A 25,484-nucleotide genomic window follows, 5' to 3' on the forward strand; every position below is an offset into this window, starting at 1 on the left:
GTTTAAGAAATATGAGCCTTCCATTGTCATTAAGTCAGGTCACTCGAAAGCATCAGGACTTCTAAATTCCCTCCATCTGGGGCTGGGTTGGGGGTGGTCCCTGCCTGGGGAAAGACTGTCCAGGTGGAGTAGGGCTTGGCCGGGAGGCAGCCTGGGAGCCGGTAAACCCCTCTCGACCTCTCCTGCTCCAGCAGCCTCTAGGCGGCATCCTGCAGCTGAGCCCTGGTGTAGCCCTTTCCCCAGGCCAGTGAGGCCAGAGTCCCTGCCCACGCCAGGCCCGACCACTGCCTTTCAGAGGATGATGTGTTTCTGGCCACAGAGGAAGAGAGACAGGAGTACGTACATGCTCAACGACAGCGGGATCATCTTCCGAGGAGTGGAGAAGCACATCTGAGCCCAAGGCTGGAACTTTGGGCAGGTCTCCAGGGGCCCAGGCCAGGAGGGGGACTGAGAGGCATAAGAGACAGAAGGGGGGCTGGGGAGATGAGAAAAGTCAGCGCAGGAGCCTTTCTGTCTGCCCTCTTCTTCCCAGGAGGGACAAGGTGGGCTGACTCTTAGACCAAGTCCACTTCTCCAGTCTCTACTACTAGTTGTTCTGGGTCCTTGGGAAGGGGTGGTACATTGGGTACAAATAAATAGCTTAGATCAGGGGCTCTCAATCTTGAGTGTGCACCAGAAGGCCACCAAGGGCTCGTTAAAACACACAAATGGCTGGGCCCCAACTCCCCAAGTTGCTGATTCACTAGGTCTGAGGTGGGGCCTGAGAGTCTGTATTTCTAACAAGTTACCAGGTGCTGCTGCCGTCGCTGGCCTGGAACCACATTTTGAGAGTCACTGGCTTAGATAAGTAGCTACAATACAGGGTGCGATGTTGTGGGAGGGGGTGGAGGCGGTCGGAAAGGTAGAGATGGGAGCAGAGGGAGTTCAGAAGGGCATGAAGGGAAACTCCACCTCAGGGATTGCAGAAGCCTTCATGACATTGGGGTGGAGCCCCCAAAGTCGGGCAGGATCTGGACAGGCAGAGGGAAGAGCAGACAGAGCAGTGGAGGAGGGGAGCCAGAGAGTAGCGGAGGTTCTGTAGAGGAGCTCTGTCTGCCCGGGCTCCGGGCAAGTCGAGAGCCTTGACTGTCAGGCTGAGGAGCTGGGCGTTGAAAGCATCTGGGGCTCAGGGGCTGGGCAGGGATGATATACTAGACAGTTTAAGGTCCATCTAAGGGTAACCCCATCTCAGCACCCACTTCTTATTGCCACATAGGAAAGTGAGCCCAGGGTTCCCAGACCTTCCCAATTTTCAAAGACCAGAAATCTTAATTTGTATGTGAAAATCCCCCAGTTTTTAAATGTTGTCAACTAAGTCATTTGAAAACATTATGTAAACAAGTGGGATCGATGTGGCTCCAGAGTGTCAGTTTATCATGAACTTTACTGTGGTTCATGGGGAGCCATGGGCCTACTGAACAGGGGAGGGAGGTGATTAAGGCTGAGCTTCTGGTTCCCAGTGACTCTTTGAAAGAAGGTTTTTGAGACTTGGGTGTGCTCTATTGTGTCCCTGGAGGGGGGTGGAGGGGTGGGCAGGGGGGTAGGCAAACTCCCTGCACAATACAGTGACTGACTATGGGAGGGTCGTGAGAGGGTCTGAAGTGTAGGCGTGGCTCTGGTCTCTAAGAGCAGCTTCTCTGGGGACAGTTTGAGGAGGACATCCTGAACATCTGCTTCTGCATCCTGGACTGAAGCCCTAGTCACCAAGATGACCCAGCCCCCACCAAAGTGTCCCACCGCTACGACCCCATCTACGTCACTGGAGCCATCAGTGCCATGGTAAGGAGCCCTGCTATCCCTGCATGCACACTCCCTCGTGGGTCCCCGGGCCAACTCCAGGGCCACACCCTAAGATTTTTCCCATCACCTCTTGTTTTAATTCTCTATTGCCACATAACAAATCACCCCAAAACTCAGTGGTATAAAACGGCCATTTACTGTGCTGACAACTTTGCAAATCACGGACTTGGTCAGGGCAACGTGAGGACAGAACACCTCTGTTCCAAGCTGCTTCAGCTGGGTGTGTCTGAATGGCTGCAGATGTCTGGGATGATTTGACGGGACCATATATCTAGGGCATTGGTTCCAGCAGTCAATGTTTCCTTGGTTCTCTTCCATGCTGTGTCTGCTGGAAGTGGAATGCCCAGGTGGCTTGCTCACTCTCATGTCTGGCCCCTGGGCTGGGGTGGTTGGAAGAGCTGGGTCTGGCCAGTCATCACTCTGTGTCTCCATGCAGCCTTTCCACATGGCTAAGTTGGGCTTCCTCACAGCATGGCAGTCTCAGGGTAATCAGATAAGGCAGCTGGTTTCTCCCCAAGTGATTATTCTAAAATTAAGTGGAAGCTGCCCGTCTCATAAAGCCTGGGCCTGGAAACAGGCACAGCATCACTTCCACCATGGTCGTTAATCAAAGCAGTCACAGGCCAACCTGTGAGATTCAGGGAGAGGGTACACAGAACCACCTCGCTATGAGAGGAGTGCCATCTTTAATCTATTACATGTCAGTGCTTCCTCCTCAGAAGGTAGCCAGAGGGCCTACTAGCTCTCTCTATAGCAAGTAGGTGTTAAGATCAGTGGGTGGGTAACTGTGATTCCAAAAATGGGCAAAGCTGTTTTTCTCATATTTGATACTTTCAATTCCTCAAGACTTCAGAGAGATGTTGGAGCACAGAGAATCAAAAGCAGTGACCAGTCCCAAACAGTAGAGTGGTACAACCCTGTGGGATAGCGGTACAGGCTCCCAAGTCAAAGTCCTGAACTCCTGAACCCCTTTTGCTAACTTGCTGTGCGATTTGAGCAAGTTCCCTAGCCTCTATGAATCTCAGTTTCCTCATCTGAAAAAAAAAGGAAATAATAGAACCTACCTCATAGACTAATATAGATTAATATAGATTAATATAATGTGTGCTAAGCCCTTAGAATAGTGTCTGGCACACAGTAAACATTTAATGAATGTTAAGCGTCTCTACAACTATCATTACCACCAACAGTCCCAAAAAACAGATTACTTAAAACAGGAAATGCTCTAAAACTGAATATGATTTTCAGCAATAGAGCACCCCAATGGAAGGTAACTGAAAATGATAAATGGTACCAAAAAGTAGGTATTTTAAGACAGCAGATGGCCCCAATTTTCAGACAATTTAAAAACAAGGGGTGGCCCCAAATAAATGGGTGGCCCAAAGTTGGAGATGACTTTACGATGGCAATGTTCCTGAAGAGGGAAGCCCTGCCTGGTGGTGGACTTTTGGCCTCCTCTGCCCAGGTGAACAGCAACAACGACCAGGGCATGGTACAAGGCCAGTGGCAGGACAAGTACGGTGGCGGCACCAGCCCACGGCACTGGCGTGGCAGCGTGGCCATTCTGCACAAGTCGTTCAAGGGCAGGTTCAAGCCAGTCAGATATGGCCAGTGCTGGGTCTTCGCTGGAGTCATGTGTACAGGTACCCTGGGAAAGAAGTTCCCCAACCCCTAGTCAGCTCAGTTTGCATTTGTTTCCATATATTTGCATAGGCATCCCTCACCCCCCACAAAAACATCTTTCTTTATTAGTGATGGGGGAAATAGAAGTCTGGGTAATGAAGAGAAACCAGATCCCTCATTTATGTGACTTTTGGTCTTTTATTTTACAGGAGTCCCGCCTCTCAAGCCCATTGAGTGCCCTTGAGTGAGTCTTGTGGTCCTGGGTCCTCAGTCCCTACAGGCTATTATGGCTATTATAGGGTTATTATATGGCTTCCAAGGTCCTGCCAGCCTCAGCGCCCATCTATTCAAATGGGGGTGGTGGCAGTGACTCTAGAAGTCCCCTGAGAGAATGTACAGGAGATGGAGGTGTTTCTCAGAGTGGAGATGAGAGTCGACCCTGCCAAAGACAGGGAGGGGGCTGTGGCTAGATCTGAGGCAGGCGGCCTGCTAGGGGAGGCCACACCACCCCTCCCTGAGCCTGGGGTCCCGGCCTGTCCTGGAGTCTTTCAAGCATCCTGCTCTTCACTCCTTGGGTGCTTGGGGATAGCGACACGGGTTGTGTCCAAATTTAACTTGGCGCATGACAGGGGCAGGAACCTGAGTGTGGACAAATACGTGGACCCCTTCGGGCGGACGCTGGAGGACTTGATGGAGGACAGCATGTGGTGGGTCCTCAGCCGCCGGCTCCCAGGGGCGCCCTGAGGCCCTCCCAGATGGAGCTCAGCTCCACTGAGTCTGAGCCGGTTCTGGAAGGGGTGACAGGTGCCCAGCAGAGGGGTTGGTCCTGGGCAGGGTGACACCTCTTCTGAGATACAGGGGTCTTTGGACACATGACTCAGAAGCCAAGAGGGGGTCTCAGGATTTGACAGCCTTGTACCCCCGGCTCTCCGCTCTGCAGGGCTATGAGCCCTCCCCTAGACACCTGTGACTTGCAGGTGGGGTCAAGACCCGCCCCTGCAGAGTTACCTCTGTGTCCCGCTCCTGTTGTCTGTCAGCTGCCTGTGCACTGAGCTGTGTCTCAGGTGGGAAACAAGCTCCTTTCTCAGCTCAAACAAAACTCTTTGCACAAAGCTTTACAAAATCCATTTTGATTTTATTTTTTAAAGTAGGAGATACATTCACGTGCTTTAATATTCAAAAGGTACAGAATGGGCTACAGTGTAAGTCTCCCTCTCTCCATTGCCAGCAACCCCATCCTCCTTCTGGACACAACACCAGAGAGAAGCCCTGCAGCTACAGGAGCACACGTATGCACAATCCTAACACACCCCCACTTCCCCTCACTTTAATATCGGCAGCGTAATGTAAACTGTTCATTTTGCTCTACATGAAACAATTCCATATCGGTACATACAAGGTTTCCTTTCTTTTTTTCCTTAATTAATTAATTAATTAATTATTTTTTGGTTGCATTGGGTCTTCGTTGCTGCACGTGGGCTTTCTCTAGTTGTGGTAAGCGGGGGCTACTCCATTGCAGTGCGCGGGCTTCTCATTGAGGTGGCTTCTCTTTTTGCAGAGCACAGGCTCTAGACACACGGGCTTCAGTAGTTGTGGCGCACAGGCTCAGTAATTGTGGCTCACGGGCTCTAGAGCGCAGGCTCAGTAGTCGTGGTGCATGGGCTTAGTTGCTCCGCGGCATATGGGATCTTCCTCCACCAGGGCTCGAACCTGTGTCCTCTGCATTGGCAGGTGGATTCTTAATCAATGCACCACGAGGGAAGTCCCCTTATTTTCTATAGTGTTTAAAAAGTAGTAACACCGTGCCCAGTGAGCACCTCATGTATGCCAGGCCCAGTTGTGCTGCACATGCAGGCTGACCTCATTTTATTACTCTCCTTTTTATTGCTTCACAGACATTGCATTTTTTTTACAAATTGAAGGTTTGTGGCAATCTTGTGGCAAGCAAGTCTATTGGCATCATTTTTCCAACAGCTTCATTAAAGTATGTACATTGTTTTTTTAGACGTAATGTTATTGCACACTTAATAGATTACAGCATACTGTTAGCCTAACTTTTATATGCACTGGGAAACCAAAAAAGTTTGTGTCACTTGCTTTATTGCTGTATCCACATTTTATCCACATGTAGTGGTCTGGAACCTAATCCACAATATCTCCAAGGTGTACCTGTGTACTAATTCATTCCTCCAAACAACCTTGTAAGCAAGCTAGTATTATTATCTCTATTTTGCAGATGAGGAAACCAAGGCACAGAGAGGTTAAGTAACTTGTCTAAGGCCACACAGCTGGTGAGTGGAAGAGAAGTTACAAACCTGTCCTGTCTTTCAATTGTACAGCAAAACCAGTGTTTATCTAACCACCTCACATGGCTGGACCAAATATTTGCCTTTACAAACAAGGCTTTTAGAAAACCAAAAAGAGGAGAAGGAAAGGGGAGAAGAGAGGCAGAGAGATGGTCTGAGGCTGGACACCAGCTTCGGGGGAAGGGATCCTGGGCACGTTCCCCTGGGCGTGGCTGAAGGACATTCTTAAGAAGAGGGCTGCTGAGGCCGGCTGTGTTTCCTTCTGTACTACGTGCTCTTCACTATTCCCCTGCTCTTTAGAAAGTCGGCTTTTCTTGGCAACTTGCACATATATGAAAAGACATTCAGACAAGGTTATTCATGGAAGCCTTGTGGATACAGGAGCTCCAAAAAAAAAAATTGCCTTCTTCTCTTTATGCAGAACGGACAGACCCTTCTTTTTGTTTTGGGGATCTCTGTCACCATACAGGTTAACCATATTCTCCCTTTCACCCCCAATGCTTTTCACAATATTTTCCCAAAGAAGAATTTGGAGGCCAGAGTAAAGATGCCAACCCAGGCCAAGAAGCGTTTCTCTCTGTTGCTTCCTTACTGTGTGACCTTGTGCAAATGATGTCATTTTTCCTAATTTCATATTCTCATCTTTAACATAAGAGACTTAAAGCCTAAACCAAGGCCTACAGAACTCTGCATAATACGAAACCTACCTACCCCCGTGCTTGCCGTAGCCCAGAGATATACTTTCTGTTCCTTGAACACACTAAGTTTTTTCTTGTCTCAAGAGCCTTTGCACATGCTGCTCCTTCTATCTGGAACACCATTCCCTTCGCTCTTCCTATGGCTAATTCTTTCCACTTTAAGTCTCATCTTAGATGTCATTTACCTAGAGTAGGTCTCCAGCAGTTATTCCCTAACTCAAGCTCCTCTCTTTCTTCACAGTATTTATTATTACTTTATTGTTTTATTTATTTGTTTATTTATTATTATTTATTGTTACTTTATTGTTTTATTTATCTGCTTACTTAATTTTGCCTGTCTCCCTATCTGTCTCCTTTGTTAGAATGTAAGCTGCATGAGAACAAGGATCTTCCGTCTTATTTGCTGTTGTATTTCTAGACCTTGAACAACAGGTTCTAGATATATATAGATATAGATATATAGATATATATACATACACACGTATATTTATACATACAGGCAGACTTTGGAGATAGTGCCAGTTCAGTTCCAGACCACTTCAATAAAGCAAATATCACAGTAAAGTGAGTCACATGAATTTTTAATCCAAAAGAGCATATAAAAGTTATGTTTACATTATACTATAGTCTAATAAGCATGCAATAGTATTATGTCTAAAAAACTATGTACATACCTTAATTTTTAAATATTTCATTGCTAAATGATAACTACCATTTGAGCCTTCAGTGTGTTGTACTATTAACATCAAAGGTCACTCATCACAGATCACTATAACAAATACAATAATAATGAAAACATTTGAAATATTGCAAGAGTTACCAAATGTGACACAGAGAGATATGAAGTGAGCAAATGCTACTGGGAAAACAAGGCAGATAGACTTACTTAAGGAAGGGTTGCCATAAACTCTCAATTTGTAAAAAACGCAATATCTACAAAGTGGAATAAGTGAAGTGCAATTTAAAAAGGTCTGCCTGTACGTATATGAATGCTAGGGGCTCTATCAATACAGTTGATGAACGGTTCACAAAATTCAGCCACAGAGCAGGGCCCAGGGCCTGGCTGGCAGCAGGAACTTTCCCTCTCCGGGAGCGCCTCTCTGCTCACCGGAGGCCACCCTGCCCCATCCTCTCTCTGTGGCAGGAATTTCCATGTCTGGAATGAGAGCTGGTTTGTCCGGCAGGACCTGGGCCCCTCTTACAATGGTTGGCAGGTTCTGGATGCCACCCCCAGGGAGGAGAGCGAAAGTATGGGCTTAGGGGGACGGGTCCCAGACCCCCGCTTTTGCTCCCCTGGAGCTGCTCATGCCCACCCATCCTGCTCAGGCGTGTTCCAGTGCGGCCTGGCCTCGGTCACTGCCATCCGCGAGGGCGACGTGCATCTGGCCCACGACAGTCCTTCTGTGTTTGCGGAGGTCAACGTGGACTACATCACCTGGCTCTGGAATGAGGATGAAGCCGGGAGCGTGTGTCCTCAGACACTAGGTACTAAGAAGATCGGGAGGTGCCTCAGCACCAAGGCAGTGGGCAGCGACTCCCGCATGGACATTGCCAGCCTCTACAAGTATCCGGAAGGTAAGGGCGTATAGCGGCCTCCATCAGCCTCCCCTGTGACCCGGCTGCTGCAGAGGGACAACCGCGGGCCACCCTGGGACCAGGCCCTTTCCCATGTGATGTGGTGGTGATAGCCTCGTTCAATACTGTCTCTGAGACTGAGCCAAGTGCTTTTAGCTTATATGAACAGCTTCCTCTGTTTGCAAGTAGATTTCCCACATCTAACAATATCAATAGCTACATTTCCTTTAACATATATGTTCCAGGTACTGTATCAGGTATGCTCACATGTGATAACAATAATTACTAATAATAGTGATGTTAGTAGCAGGTATTATTTATTGAACACCTAGGATACATAGCAGTAGGCCCCACACAAAATAATAATAATAATAGCAGCTCCTGCTTATCATCTGCCAAGGCCTAAGCCATGGTCACTAATTAATGGTCACTGGTTTACTGAAGCTCCTGTACTTGTTGGGGGTACAAAAACAAAACATGTGTTTTTCTGGTCACTGCCTCTAGCTATAAAAAGTCACCCTTTCCCCCTAAATAACAGGTCCCTTAGCAATGCTGTGAGCTGATCACACACTTTCAGATATTCCTGCTTGTTAAAGGAATGTTATTTGTGTAATCAAGACTTCAAATTCAAACTTGAATCAGAGCTAGTCTCCTCCCCTCCTCTGAACACAAACTGGAGCAGTGACCCCAGAAGTCTGCTGTAATGGAGGGGCACCAGCTCTGGCTGCCTCCAGCCCCTGCAGTTTACCCTCTAAGGTGGTGGTTTGCAACACACTGGAGTCACCTGGGGCACAGATTGAACAACAATAACTTTTTGCTCAGGATTCTGTGGGTCAGCTATGTGGGCTGTGCTTAGCTGCGATGGCTCGTCTGCTGCACCTGGTGTCTGCTGAGATCTCAGATTTATCTGGGGCCTCAGATGGGACTGCTGGGCTGGCTACTGGGGCCTCTCACACTCCAGTAGCCAGCCCCGGCTTGTCCACGTGGCAGCAACGTGCTCAGCAGGTCAGAATGAAAGCTGCAAGGTCTCTCAAGGCCTCACTCAGAACTTACTATGTCACCTTTGCCACATTCTGTTGGTCAAGCAACAAACACCACCCCAGACTGAAGGGGCAGGAAGTACACTCTACATCTTAGTAGGAAGAGTTGCAAAGAGAGTATTATGGCCCCTTTAATCTACCACAGCAGCCCTGACGGCACCCTGACTCAGTGAATTGCAGTCTCTAGAGGGTGTGGCCCAGCCATCAGGACTTTTAAAAGCTCCCCAGGCGATTCCAATGCACAGCCAATGTTGAGAACACCAGTCTAAGTCTTCTGGTGTGTTAGGCCAAGAAGGAGGAGGACAGAAGAGTGGAAATGCCTTTGACTTCAGGGGGCGAGGATTCAGTGCCCTAAGGCAGGCGGGTCCTGCTGCCCTGGTTACTCCATAGCTCAGGGAGGACGGGTGGTGGCTCCGTTACAGCCTGCTACCTTGGGACTCACTCCTGTGCTGTCCCCAAGCACTGCTGATTTCTTGAGACATTGCCCACCCCTTGCAGTGGAGCCCCTCCCACCCTACTGGCAGTCACACAGCTTCCCTCTGATGCATGGAAGTTTTTGTCCCCAGATTCTGGAGGGGGTTTGCAAGGTTGTGGCCCCCACACTCATCTAGATGCTGTGGCCCCCTCCAAAGCTGGTGGGCAGAGTTCTTGATGGGCTGTTACCCACCTGCCATCTCCCTTCAGTTCTCCCCTCTGTGCTCAGGGAACACACAGCTCAATAAGCAGACCTCCCACAAGGATGAAATGCCAGCTTCCCCTTCCTGTAGGCACTCTGCCAGTCTTTACCGGCCAGCTCCTTCCTGCAGGCACCCCTAAACTTTAACATTGATTCTTTTAAACACCCCCTAACACACACACACACACACACACACACACACACACACGGTCCCCCAGTCCCTTCTCTAGGAACATGGCCCTTGATGTTGATGACCTTCTCTTCTTCACTGTCTCAGGGTGGGCAGTGAGGGGTGGTAGGTGGTAAGGCCTCTTCCAAACTGCTACTTCTCTCATAAGTCCTTCAGGTTGATGCCTGGTCCCATCTGCTGGGAGTTTCTAAAACTTAGAATACGGGGTCTTTGGGGTCTCTTATCCTGAGCTTTAGCCATGGCCACATGAGAAATCAACATCCTGTTACAAGATGCCAATAACAGTAGTCACCACTGCTGAGTCCCACTGTGGGCTGGCCGTGTTCACATGTTATTTAATTCTATTATTTAACAAATGCTTACAAAGCAGTTCCCATAAGCTTGTAAGGTAGACGCTGGTATAACACTTATTTGATAGAGGAAAAAGTAGAGGTGCACAGAGGGAAGTGGACTCAGTGAAGGGACACAACCAGTGAGTAGCGGGTCTGGCTCCGGAGCCCATGTTCTTCCTTTACTCTTGGCTGCACTATCTAATTATAATATTATCTACAGTTGATTGCCCACTGTGGGGCAAGTGATTTTACATCTAGGTTAATAATAATAATAGCATCTAAATATTGTTAAGCATGGTGATAAGCAATGTCTGCACATTATTTCATTTAATATCATAAAAACCCCCTCTTACATAAGCAAGTTGAAGCATAGGAAGGTTAAGTAACTTCCCCAAGTTTCCAAAACCTAGAAGAGCTGGAATGCTAACCAGAGCCTCTGTGTAATCTCAGAGCCTCTGCCTCTCCACTCTGCTAGACTGCTTCTCTCTTCCATGAGTGCCCACAATGTGCCATGTACCGTGCCAGGTTCTTTTATGTGCTCAAGAAATAAAGCGGCCCTAAGTGTCAGGCATGATTTAGAGGCAGGAGAGAAAGAGAAGTGCCCAGAGGATTCACCATCTGGTGAGCGGACAGCATCAGGAAGGTACAGGGTGATCAGCTGCACTGTGTTGGGGAGGCCAGAAGGCTGAGGAAGCACAGAGGACAGGTTGCTAACCAGCCAGGGAGGAGAGGGCAAGAAGAACATCCCCTGGGAAGGGATCCTGAAGGGAGTAGATTTAGCAGGAGATGAAGGGCTGGGAAGGCATTCCAGGAGAGGACCCTATGCATCTTGATTCCAGATTCACTATAAGCAGTGCTGTTCATCCAAGCCACGGGCATCCCATTCTGTGGATGAAATGGCAGGGCCTGTCTGCTTGCTCCATCCACTGAAGGAGGATACATGATAGAGCAGATTCAGAGCCCTTGGGGACAATGTGCTTTGCCCCTACCCCTGAGTCAGCCTGGATGCTGAACAAAGAGGAACCAACCTTCTAAGCAAAGGAAACTGTGTACAAAAAACGCACTGGCCGTCCTCAGATTCAGGTGGGCTTTCTGCAACAGGCTTCAGAGTAGAGTGGAGGAAGGCAGCTTCCTCCGCTAACCTTCAGGCAGAGGCACTAAACACAGAGGAAAGATAGAGGCTGGTGCCAGGGGTTTGCAGGGGAGCCAGGTTGGCAGTTCAGCCATCTGCCTCTGGGCCTGCCTGTTAGCTTCTTAGGGCTTCCATAACAAATTACCAGAAATGTAGCAGCTTAAACCATCAGAAAGTTATTCTCTCACAGTTCTAGAGGCCAGAAGTTAAATATCAAGGTTTAGCAGGGCCATACTCCCTCCAAGGGCTCTAGGGAAGAATCCTTCCTTGATTCTCCCAGCTGCTGATGGCCCCTGCATTCTTTGGCTTGTGGCTGCATCACTCCAATTTCTGCCTCCACACGGCCTTCTTTCCTCCTATGTGTCTCAAATCTCCATTTCCTTTCTCTTACAATGACATCAATCATTGACTTTAGGTCCCACCATAAATCCAGGGAGATCTTATCCCAGGATAATTAATGTACAAAGGCCCTATTTCCAAATAAGGTTATATTCACAGGTACCAGGGGTTAGGACTTGGACATACCATTTAAGGGGACACTATTCTGCCCACTACAGCCTGTGAGTGGGGAAGACCAAGCACCTGCTGATCAGGGCCTGGCCAGCCAGCCAGGCAGAGGACAGCACATCCAGTGGCTGTGGGGCTGGAGCTGAGAGGCTGATCCACAGAGACCCAGTGACCAGGCCCCAGGGAACTCCCCTTCCACCCTCTCTCTCCCTCTCTGTTACCCTGCTGTCTGTCTCTTTCTACACTTCTCTGCTGTGCCCTTCTCCCTCTCTTCCTTCTTGCATTTAGTGGGTCCCCCCAAGTGCCAGGTAGGAGAGTGGACAAGATGAGCAAGAAAGCAGACAGTCCCAGCACAGCGTGTTGCTGTCTGCCTGCCAAAGTACAAAATGGCCAAGGGAACAGCATGGGGGAAGGCACAGCTTGTTCAGGCAACAGCAAGTGTGAAAGGGTCATTGGAGGCTCTTTTATACCTAAAGGACTTTGCACAGGATGCTTTCTCTGCCTGGGAAGGTCCTGCTGACTTCATCCCAAGTCTGCCTGACCAGGGGTCTCAGGACCCTACTGGCTTCCTTCCTTCTAAGTACATATCACAATCTGATATTTGCTTGAATCTTTATTCTTTCCCAACAAACTAGACTGTGAGTTCTGGTATGGCTGGAAACCTGACTATTTTGTCTTCTGCTATATCACCAGCTCCTGTTTCAGCATCTACCACATAGTGATGCTCAATATGGATTCATATGAATGAATGAATGCAGGCTGATGGCACATAATGGGCTTTGAATGCCTAAGGCCTTTGATCCATATGTCGGAGGGCCTTGCTTTATTGATTGTAAGACTGGCTTATGTTATGAGATACATGAGGCACATTTTCACATTTCTCTGTATCAATATATATTTATTGAACATCTGCTGTGTGCCAGGTACCCAGAGAGCAAAACATGTATGACCCTTGCCTTAAAGGGGCTAACATTCTAGTGGGGCAGTTAGAAGTTAAGAAAAAGTAAAATAAATAGTATCTCAGATGTTGATAAGTATTCTGGGGGAAAATAAAGCAGAGAAGAAGTTTAGGAACAGATTGGGAGGAAGTGAACGTTTGTCATTAAAATCAGGTGATCACTAACAGATATCTATAGAAGACCCACCCAATAGCAGCAGAATACACATTCTTGGAAAGTCCAAATAGAACATAATCCAGAATTGACCATATGTTCATCCATAAAACAAACCTCAGAAATTTTAAAGGATTGAAATCATACAAAGTATATTCTCTGATCACAATGGAATAAGATTAGAAATCAAAATCAGAAAGGAATTTGGGGAATGCACAAATATGTGGAAATTAAGCAATACATACACCTAAACAATCAGTGGGTCAAAGAAGAAATCACAAGTGAAATTAGAAAATATTTTGAGATGAAAGTAAATGAAAACACAACATGCCAAAATTTATGAGGTGAGGTAAAGCAGTACCTAGAGGGAACTTTATAGCTGTAAATACCTATATTAAAGAAGAGCAATCTCAAGTAAATAACCTAACCTTCCACCTTAAGAAACTAGAAAAAGTAGAGCAAATAAAACCCAAAGAAAGCAGATGGGCTCCCCTGGTGGCGCAGTGGTTGAGAGTCCGCCTGCCAATGCAGGGGACACGGGTTCGTGCCCCGGTCCGGGAAGATCCCACATGCCGCGGAGCAGCTGGGCCCGTGAGCCATGGCTGCTGAGCCTGCGCATCCAGAGCCTGTGCTCCGCAATGGGAGAGGCCACAACAGTGAGAGGCACACGTACCGCAAAAAAAAAAAAAAAGAAAGCAGAAGGAGGAAATAAGAAAGATTAGAGCGGAAATAAATTTTTTAAAATGAAGAAAATCAATAAAACCAAAAGTTGGTTTTTTCACAAGATCAACAAAACTGACAAATCTTTAGGTAGACAGAAAGAAGACTCATATTACTAAGGTCAGAGAGGACATCACTACCAACCTTACAAAAAAGTTATAAGGGGTGTGACAAAAAAATAACTAATTGGTCTTTGTCCCCAGTTCCTGGACATGGCTCCTAAAAACCCTTGGAATCTCTGGAGTGATAAGAGTGTCTTTGGTATGGAAATGAGATGACAGGTGGCTGGGGGTCCCCAGGTAGCTCAGGATGGGGCTGATTACCAAAAAGGCCAAAACCATGCTTAGAAGATTAGAACTTTATACTTCACCTCAACCTCTGGGGATGGGAAAGGGACAGGAGATTGAGTTAAATGCCAATGGCCAATAATTTAATCAATCATGCCTATGTAATTAAACTGCCATAAAAACCCCTAAACACAGGGTGCAGAGAGCTACCAGGTTGGTGAACACATCCAGGAGCTAAGAGGGTTACCCTCCCAAAAAGGGCATGGAAGCTCCATGCTACCTCCCCCCTCCCTCTACCTTGCCCTATGTTTCTTCTGTTTATCTCTCCTATTTGGCTATTCCTAAGTTATATCCTTTAATATAAATTGGTAATAGTAACTAAACTGTTTTTCTGTTCTGTGAACTGCTCTAGCAAATTACTGAACCTGGGGCTGGGACAGTCATGGTAACCTCCAATTTGTAACCAAGTCAAACAGAAGTGTAGGTAACTTGGGCACCCAGTACTTGTGACTGGTGTCTGAATTGCGGGCAGTCTTGGACTGAGCCTTTAAATCTGTGGAATCTGACACTAACTCTAGGTAGTTAGTGTCTGGATTGAATTCAAATGCAGGACAGCCAGGTGGTGACCAGAGAGTTGGAGAGTTGGTTGGTGTGGAAAACTCCCACACATTTGGTGTCAGAAGAGTTGTGAATAAAACAGTTCATTAGGAGACAGAATGAACAACTATTTACCAACATATTAGGTAACTTTAGATAAAATGGACAAATTCCTCTAAGAATTACCAAAACTGCCTCAGGAAGAATTAGAAAATCTGAATAGATTTATAATAAGTAAAGAGATTGAAGTAGTAATTTAAAACTTCCCACAAAGAAAAGACCAGGCCCATATGATGTCACTGGTGAATTCTACCAAACATTAAAAGAAGAATTAATACCAATTCTTCACAAACTCCTCCCAAAAAAATAGGAGGGAACATTTCCCAATTCTTTCTATGAGGTTAGTATTATCCTGATAGCAAAACCAGATAATAACATCACAAGAAAGGGAAACTAGAGATTAATATCCCTTATGAACATAGAAGCAAAAATTGTCAACAAAAATACTAGCAAAGTGAATCCAGCAACACATAAAAAGGATTATATGCCATGACCAAGGGTTTATTACAGGAATACAAGATGGGTTGAACATTGAAAGCTAATTAATGTAATACACCACATCAATAGAAAAACTGGACAAAAACCACGTGATCATCTCAATAGATGCAGAAAATTATTTAACAAAATCCAGCACACCTTCATGATAAAAATGCTCAACAAATTAAGGATAGAAGTGAACTTAGCCTGATAAAAGTCTTCTACAGGTTAACATCATATTTAATGGTAAAAGATTGAATGCTTTCCCCCTAAGATGAGGAAAAGACAATGTTGTACACCATTGCTATTTTGTTCAACATTGTGATGGAAGTATTAGCCAAGGAAATTAGTCAAGAAAAAAATAGAGATCTTTTCAACAGTGTTGGGAAAACTGGATATCAACATGTAAAAGAATGAAGTTGGACCCTTACCTTACACCATACACAAAAATTAACTCAAAGTGGATCAAAGACCTAAATGTAAGACCTAAAACTCTAAAACTCTTAACAGGAAACATAGGAGAAAAGCTTCATGACATTGAATTTGGCAGTGATTTCTTGGATATGACACCAAAGGCAAAGGTAAAAAAATAAAGACAAATTGGACCTCATCAAACTTTTGTGACATTATCAACAGAGGAAACCTGTAGAATAGGAGGAATTATTTTCAAATCACATATCTGAAAAGAGGTTAATATCCAGAATATATAGACAACTCTAAACATTCGACAGCAAAAAAAAACCCAAAGAAATGGGCAAAGGATTGAATAGACATTTCTCCAAAGAGGGTATACAAATGGCCAATAAGCACATGAAAAGATGCTCACATCACTGATCATTATGGAAATGAAAATGAAAACCACAATGAGATACCACCTCATACCTATTAGGGTGACTACTATCACAGAAGGAAAGAAGTCAGGAAGGAAGGAAAGAGGAAAGGAAGAAAGGGATGGAGGAGGAGAGGGAAGAAGAAAGTAAGAAAAGCACAAGTGTTGATAAGGATGTGGAGAAGTTAGAACAAGTGCACTGTTGCTGGGATTTTTAAATGGTGCAGCCACTGTGGAAAACAGTATTGAAGTTCTTCATAATATTAAAAATATAATTATCAGATAATCCAGCAATTCCACTTCTGAATATATACCCAAAAGACCTGAAAACAGGGACTTGAAGAGATATTACACCCATGTTCATAACAGCATTATTCACAATAGCTAAAAAAACACAGAAGCAACCCAAGTGTCCATCAAGAGATGAATGGATAAACAAAATACGGTATATACATACAATGGAATATTATTCAACCTTAAAAAGGAAGGAAATTCTGACACATGCTACAAATGGATGAAGCTTTGAAGGCATGATGCTAATGAAATAAGCCAGTCCCACATGGACAAATGCCATACAATTCCACTTGTATGAGGTATCTAGAGTAGTGAAATTCTTAAAGACAAGAAGTAGAATGGTGGATGCCAGTGGCTAGGAGAGGAGGGATGGGAAGTTATTGTTTAATGAACATGGAGTTTCAGTTTTGCAACATGAAAAGAGTTCTGGAAATGGATGATGCTGAAGATAGCACAAAAATAGGAATGTACCTAATGCCACTGAAGTGCACACTTAAAAATGGTTAAGATAGTAAATTTTATATTATGTATATTTTACCATAATTTTTTAAAAAACAGAAAGAAGAAAAAATAAAGTAAAAGAAAGAAAAGGAAGGAAGGGGGGAGGGGCGAGGGAAAGTAAAGAAACAAGGATTTCCAGATTTGCAAGGAAGAGGTAAAACTATCTCTATTTGCACATGATATGATCTTGTATATATAAAATCCTAAGGAATCCACTAAAAGTTATTAGAGCCAATAAATGAGTTCAGAAAAATTGTAGAACACAAGATCAATTTTTAAAAATTAATTGTATTTCAGGACACTAGCAATGTATAATCTGAAAATGAAATTAAGAAAACAAATCCATTTACAATAGCATCAAAAATAATAAAATACTTAACAATAAATTTAACAAAAGAAGAGCAAGAGTAGTACACTGAAAACTACAAAACATTGTTGAAAGAAATTAAAGACTTCAATAAATGGACAGACATCCCATTTTCATGGATTGAAAGACTTTATTTTTTTAAGGTGGCAATGCCCCAAAATTGACCTACAGAATCCATGAAACCCCTATCAAAGTTCCATCTAAGTTTTTTCCAAAATTGAAAAGCTGTTCCTAAAATTCACTTGGAAATTCGAGGGACCCAGAATAGCCAAAACAATCTTGGAAAAGAAGAACAAAGTTGGAGGGCTCAAACTTCCCAAATTCAAAACTTACTATAAATATACAATAACCCAGATAGTGTGATACTGGCATAAGAATAGACATATAGATCAATGAAATAGAATCAGGAGTCCAGAAAAAAACTCTTAAAATTATGTTTAATTGATTTTGACGAGGGTGCCAAGACAATTCAGTGGGGAAAGAATGAGAATAGTCTTTTCAACAGATGGTGCTGGGACCACTAGTTATCCACATGCACAGAAGAAAATGGGCCTCCTATATCACACAGTACACAAAAATTAACTCAAATGGCTCATTGACCTATATCGAAGAGCTAAAATTACAAGTTTTAGAAGAAAACAGGAGTTAATCTTCATGAGCTTGAGTTAAACAGAACCTTTTTGGATATGACATCAAGAGCATAAATGACAGAAGAAAAAATTGATAAATTGGACTTCATCAAAATTAAAATCTTGTACTACAAATGATACCATCAAGAAAGAAGAAAAGCCTACAGAACAGAAAATATTTGCAAATCATGTATCTAATAAGGGACTTGTATCCATAATATATAAATAATTCTTATAGCTCAATAATGAATAGAAAAATAACCCAATTTTTAAATGGGCAAAGGATTTGAAAGACCTTTCTCCAAGGACAATATACAAATGACCAATAAACATGAAAAGGTGCTTAGCATCATTAATCATCAGGGAAATGCAAATCAAAAACACAACAACATACAACTTCATATCCACTAGAACTGCTATAATCAAAAAGACAGACAATAAGAGTTGGTGAGATTGTGGAGCAATTGGAACACTCATACATTGCTGGTGGGAATGTAAAATGGTACAAGCACTTTGGAAAACAGTTTGACACTTTCTCACAATGTTAAACACAGAGTTAACATAACAACCTAGCAGATGCACTTCTAGGTATACACCCCAAAGAAATGAAAACAAACATCCACCCAAAAACTTGTACATGAACCTTCATAGCAGCATTATTCAAAATAGCTAGAGTGGAAGCAACCCTAACATCCATCAGTGGATAAATAAAATGTGGTCTGTCCATATAATGGAGTATTATTCAGCAATAAAGAGGAATCAAGTACCAACGTATGCTACAACATGGATGAACCCTAAAAATATTATGTAAAGTGAAAAAAAGCCAGTCGCAAAGGACCACACATTGTATGATTCTCTTTATATGAAATGCCCAGAATAGGCAAATTAGAAATTAAACTAACAGTTGCCTAGGGCTAGGGGTGGGGCAGGGAGGAACAGGAAGTGACTGCTAATGGTTACAGAGTTTCTTTGGGGTGACAGAAATTGTTCTGAAATTAGATTGCGGTGATGAGTGCACGACTCTGTGAATGTACTAAAAGACATTGGCTTGTAACCTTTAAACCGGTGGATTGCTTGTTATGGAATTAACGTATATCTGAATAAAGCTGTTTTTAAAAATCAGGTGGCCAGAGAAGCCCTCCCTGAGAAACTGACTTTAGAAGTTTTGGCAGGGAGATGAAACATTTTCTTAGTAAAAATATATTGTGAGTACATTATGGAATGGAATGAAAATTCACATACATTTTAATAATAAAACATGACATGTTAAAGAACCTTTAGGTCCACATGTGTCCCTTCAAGCCCAGGTCACACAGTAGAGAGGTACTTGGGAGAACATTTGAGAAGGAGCATAGCACAGGGTTCAAGGAGGGAATCAGAACTATCAGAGTTGGATCTTGGAAGGATCAGGGTGGAAAAAGGACTAGAGTGGGCATGCAGCCCACATCCTCAGGAAGAGAGGGGCATTCTTGAGCACTGTGCTTGGGGCCTAGCCTTTGCACCTCTTGTCCTCACTTCATAGGTGGGAAACTGAGACTTGGAGGGACTGGGTAATGATAATAGTAAAAAAAAGTCCACAGTCACCTGGTGGCAAACTGATCTGATGGTGAGACGTTTTGTACAGTGGTCTGAGGGGAAAAGAATGATGGGAGAAGGGGGCAGATTCCAGAGATCAATGAGAATGCTTGGCAGAACTTGCTGTCTGATCAGCTGTGAGTGGTAAAGATGAGGGAAGAGTCAAGGACACATCCAGTTTCCAGTTTGTACATTGGGTGAACAGTGGGTGAATGGTGGAGCTGTTTGCTGAAATGGGGAATGCTGCCAGGCAGAAGATGGCATGCCTGGTTGGGCTGGAGGCACCTGTGGAACATCCTGGGGGTGAGGTGGGGGCTGTCAGGTTGTGTATTGATCTGGAGATCAAAAAAGAGAGAGAGAGGTCTGTGCTAGCAACAGGGTAAGTGGGTGATCAGGGTTCCTAAACTCACATGTCTTCAGGAGCTTGCAGATGGCATGCTGTGAGTGCAGCAGGCCTGTGGGAGAATTACAGGTGGAGATCATGGAGAACCAGCAAGTACACCCCCTTCCAGAGAGAGCACCCCTTACTCAGCTCTAGACCATAACTGCCAGGTAGAGAGAGTGGGAAGGGAGCATGATTAAGAACATGGAAGTTGGAGACAGACTGCCTGGGTTCAAATTCCAGCTCCCTTACAAGTTGCTTTACTTCTCTATGCCTTGGGTTCCTTATCTGTAAAATGGGGATGATAATATAGTACCTTCCTCCTAGGCAAAATATATGTGTGTGTGTGTGTGTGTGTGTGTGTGTGTGTGTGTACATATGTGTGTGTATCACCTAGAACTACAGTGCCTGGCATATAGCAAGTCTACAAAAGTGTCAGCTATCATTATCATATGAGACTTCAGATACAGCTGTCAGAGGGGCTACAAATCTATAATGTTATGTGAAATTTACTAACCTGAAGTTGTTGGCAACTGATTAAAATTTTATTTAAATAGTCCAGAATCAAACACAATGCATATGGATGAGGTCTGCATATGGCTCTTGAGTTTCCAATTTGAGACCTCCGACAGCCATGGTAAATTAAAGTGGGGATGAGTGGTGGTTTTACCTAGAGAAAACGGAAAATGAGAAGAGCTGGCCCTGGGACAGGTGGCAGAGGAGAGAATGCCTGCCTCATGATGTCCGATGCCCTGCAGGATCCCAGAAGGAGAGACAGGTGTACAGCAAGACCATGAAGAAGCTGTTAAGAGTGGAAGCCTCTGGAAGGAGGGCCCAGGTCCACAGTGTGGGCAGCCATGGTCTCTGGCATGATGACCTCTTGGAGCCTGCCACTAAGCCCAGCATCACTGGAAAGTTCAAGGTGCTGGAGCCGCTCGTGCTGGGCCATGACCTGAGGCTGGTCCTTTGCTTGGATAACCTCACATCCCAGGTCCAGTGGGTCCAAGTCAACATGAGTGGTGCCACCATACTTTACACCCACAAGCCAGTGGCAGAGATCCTGCACGAATCCCATGCAGTGAAGCTGGGGCCAGAAGAAGATAAGAACATCACAGCTGGGTGGGACCTGGTTGGCCCAGCTCCTTTTCCAGGAGGGTTGGGGTTGGGGGCAGACTTCCCAGCATCCTACATTCATTCCCAGGAAAGAAAGGGATATTTCTGGGCATTTGCAGATGAGAAAAATGAGGTTCAGAGGGGCTGAATAATGAAGATAGTAATAAAAGTACACAATCATCTAGTGGCAAACATATAATGGTCAGGTGATCCCACTTAGTATGAATATTTACACACTGAATAAATACCTGCTGGGAGCATTTCATAGTATGTGGAATATGCTTTGTGTTACCTTTCTTTTTTTTTTTTTTTTTTGTGGTACGTGGGCCTCTCACTGTTGTGGCCTCTCCCGTTGCAGAGCACAGGCTCCGGATGCGCAGGCTCAGTGGCCATGGCTCACAGGCCCAGCCGCTCTGCGGCATGTGGGATCTTCCCGGACCGGGGCACGAACCCGTGTCCCCTACATCGGCAGGCGGACTCTCAACCACTGCGCCAACAGGGAAGCACCTCCTGTGTTACCTTTCTAAAATCCAACAAATTTCAGAGCTCATCTGGCTCCAGGTGTTTGGTATGAGGGGAATGGACGAGTAAGAGATGTTTATTAAGCGCCTACATGTGCCAGGCCCTGTCCCAAGCATTCTGCAGGCATCAGCTACAACCCACAACCACCCTCAATCCTCTCCCCTCCCCTTTCCTCCCATATTCTTCCTCTGTCCCTCTCTCTCTCTCTCCCCTGCCCCACCAGCACATACATTCTGAAGGATTCCATTAAACAAAGACACTGTTCCTCTGACCCAGTTTCAGCTAAGTGAAACCTTGTGTGTTTTGACAGGATGTAAAAATATGTGAAGGAGGTGTCACATATTTTTTGCTTTTCTGTCACTTATTTTTCACAAAATCTAAATCACAAAATAACACTTCACAAGGAAATGCTAATTAACATACACTTTCTCCTGGCTTTTTTCATATTAAAAGTAATACAGCTACGTAGGGGAAAGCAGGAGCAAGATGGCAGAGTAGATGGACGTGCGCTCACTCCTTCTTGTGAATCATAAATAACTGCTGAACAATCATGGACAGGAAGACACCGACACTCACCAAAAAACATACCCCACATCCAAAGACAAAGGAGAAGCCACAGTGAGACAGTAGGAGAGGAGCAATCACAATAAAATCAAATCCCGTAACTGCTGGGTGGGTGACTCACAAACTGGAGAACACTTATACCACAGAAGTCCACTCACTGGAGTGAAGGTTCTGAGCCCCACATCAGGCTTCCCAACCTGGGGGTCTAGCAACAGGAGGAGGAAACCCTAGAGAATCAGACTTTGAAGGCTAGCGAGATTTGATTGCAGGACTTTGACAGGACTAGGGGAAACAGAGACTCCACTCTTGGAGGGCACACACAAAGTAATGGTCACATCAGGACGCAGGGGAAGGAGCAGTGACCCCATAGGAGACTGAACCAGACCTACCTGCTAGTGTTGGAGGGTCTCCTGCAGAGGCAGGGGATGGCTGTGGCTCACTGTGAGGACAAGGACACTGGCAGAAGAACATCTGGGAAGTACTCCTTGGTGTGAGCCCTCCCAGAGTCCGCCATTAGCCCCACCAAAGAGCCCGGGTAGGCTCCTGTGTTGGGTTGCCTCCGGCCAAACAACCAAAAGGGAAGGAACCCAGCCCCACCCATCAGCAGACAAGAGGATGAAAGTTTTACTGAGTTCTGCCTACCAGAGCAATACCCAGCTCTATCCACCACCAGTCCCTCCCATCAGGAAACTTGCCCAAGCCTCTTAGATAGCCTCATCCACCAGAAGGCAGACAGTAGAAGCAAGAAGAACTACAATCCCTCAGACTGTGGAACAAAAACCACATTCACAGAAAGATAGACAAGATGAAAAGACAGAGGGCTATGTACCAGATGAAGGAACAAGATAAAACCCCAGAAAAACAACTGAATGAAATGGAGATAGCCAACCTTCCAGAAAAAGAATTCAGAATAATGATAGTGAAGATGATCCAGGACCTCAGAAAAAGAATGGAGGCAGAGATCGAGAAGATGTAAGAAAAGTTTAACAAAGACCTAGAAGAATTAAAGAACAAATACATAGAAGAATTAAAGAACAAACAAACAGAGATGAATGATACAATAACTGAAATGAAAAATACACTACAAGGAAACAATAGCAGAATAACTGAGGCAGAAGAACGGATAAGTGACCTGGAAGACAGAATGGTGGAGTACACTGCCATGGAACAGAATAAAGAAAAAGGAATGAAAAGAAATGAAGACAGCCTAAGAGACCTCTGGGACAACATTAAATGCAACAACATTTGCATTATAGGGGTCCAAGAAGGAGAAGAGAGAGAAAGGACCCAAGAAAATATTTGAAAAGATTATAGTCAAACACTTCCCTAATGGTAAAGGAAATAGCCACCAAAGTCCAGGAAGCACAGAGAGTCCCAGGCAGGAAAAACCCAGGAGAAACACGTCAAGACACATAGTAATCAAATTGCAAAAGTTAAAGACAAAGAAAAATTATTGAAAGCAACAAGGGAAAAATGACAAGTAACATACAAGGGAACTCCCATGAGATGAACAGCTGATTCCTCAGCAGAAACTCTACAAGCCAGAAAGGAGTGGCATGATATATTTAAAGTGATGAAAGGGAAGAACCTACAATGAAGATTACTCTCCCCAGCAAGGATGTCATTCAGATTCAACAGAGAAATCAAAAGCTTTACAGACAAGCAAAATCTAAGAGAATTCAGCACCACCAAACCAGCTCTACAACAAACGCTAAAGGAACATCTCTAAGTGGGAAACACAAGAGAAGAAAAGGACCTACAAAAACAAACCCATAACAATTAAGAAAATGGTCACAGAAACATATATATCAATAATTACCTTAAATGTGAATGGATTAAATGCTCCAACCAAAAGACACAGGCTCGCTGAATGGTTACAAAAACGAGACCCATATATATGCTGTCTACAAGAGACCCACTTCAGACCTAGGGACATATACAGACTGAAAGTGAGGGTATGAAAAAAGATATTCCATGCAAAAGGAAATCAAAAGAAAGCTGGAGTAGCTATACTCATACCAGATAAAATAGACTTTAAAATGAAGAATGTGACAAGAGGCAAGGAAGGACACTACATAATGATCAATGGATCAATCCAAGAAGAATATATAACAACTATAAATATATATGCACAGAACATAGGAGCACCTCAATACATAAGGCAACTGCTAACAGCTATAAAAGGGGAAATCAACAGTTATTCAATAATAGTGGGGGACTTTTAACACCTCACTTACACCAATGGACAGATCATCCAAACAGAAAAGAAGGAAACACAAGCTTTAAATGATACAATAGAGCAGATAGATTTAATTGATATTTAAAGGACATTCCATCCAAAAACAGCAGATTACACTTACTTCTCAAGTGTGCACAGAACATTCTCCAGGATAGATCACATCTTGGGTCACAAATCAAGCCTCAGTATATTTAAGAAAACTGAAATCGTATCAAGCATCATTTCTGACCACAACGCTATGAGATTAGAAATGAGTTACGGGGGAAAAAAGTAAAAAACACAAACACATGGAGGCTAAACAATATGTTACTAAAGAACCAAGAAGTCACTGAGAAATCAAAGAGGAAATCAAAAAATACCTAGAGACAAATGACAGTGAACATACGACGATCCAAAACCTATGGGATGCAGCAGAAGCAGTTCTAAGAGGGAAGTTTATAGCTATACAAGCCTACCTCAAGAAACAAGAAAAACCTTAAATAAACAATCTAACCTTACACCTAAAGGAACTAGAGAAAGAAAAACAAACAAAACCCAAAGTGAGCAGAAGGAAAGAAACCATAAAGATCAAAGCAGAAATAATGAAATAGAAACAAAGGAAACAAAAGCGAAGATCAATAAAACTAAAAGCTGGTTCTTTGAGAAGATAAACAAAATTGATAAACCATTAGCCAGACTCATCAAGAAAAAGAGGGAGAGGACTCAAATCAATAAAATTAGAAATGAAAAAGGAGAAGTTACAACACACCTCAGAAATACAAAGCATCCTAAGAGACTACTACAAGCAACTCTATACCAATAAAATGGACAACCTGGAAGAAATGGACAAATTCTTAGAAAGGTTTAATCTTCCAAGACTGAACCAGGAAGAAATAGAAATATGAACAGACCAATCACAAGTAATGAAATTGAAACTTTGAGTAAAAATCTTCCAACAAGCAAAAGTCCAGGACCAGATGGCTTCACAGGTGAATTCTATCAAACATTTAGAAGAGAGCTAACACCCACCCTTCCCAAACTCTTCCAAAAAATTGCAGAAGAAGGAACACTCCCAAACTCATTCTATGAGGCCACCATCACCCTGATACCAAAACCAGATAAAGATACGACAAAAAAGAAAATTATAGACTAATATCACTGATGAATATAGATGCAAAAATCCTCAACAAAATACTAGCATCCAACAACACATTAAAAGGCTCATACACCATGATCAAGTGGGGTTTATCCCAGGAATGCAAGGATTCTTCAATATATGCAAATGAATCAATGTGATACACCATATTAACAAATTGAAG

General features: G+C 44.2%; 1 protein-coding gene across 1 annotated transcript in view; it reads left to right on the forward strand.

Moving 5' to 3' along the window:
* Positions 1-21,009, forward strand: part of TGM6 (transglutaminase 6) — a gene marked incomplete at both ends in the record, with an annotated part of 40,460 nt that extends 19,451 nt beyond the window's left edge. Inside the window, 10 exon segments of the mRNA XM_082644507.1 lie at positions 296-342; positions 344-391; positions 395-418; positions 1,687-1,728; positions 1,732-1,818; positions 3,305-3,482; positions 4,031-4,169; positions 7,611-7,714; positions 7,793-8,041; positions 20,507-21,009. Coding sequence (XP_082500633.1) covers positions 296-342; positions 344-391; positions 395-418; positions 1,687-1,728; positions 1,732-1,818; positions 3,305-3,482; positions 4,031-4,169; positions 7,611-7,714; positions 7,793-8,041; positions 20,507-21,009 — 1,421 coding nt within the window.
* Positions 21,010-25,484: the final 4,475 nt, after the last annotated feature.

Source organism: Mesoplodon mirus (assembly GCF_964341445.2).
Source record: "Mesoplodon mirus genome assembly, chromosome: 15".
NCBI lineage: Eukaryota > Metazoa > Chordata > Mammalia > Artiodactyla > Ziphiidae > Mesoplodon > Mesoplodon mirus.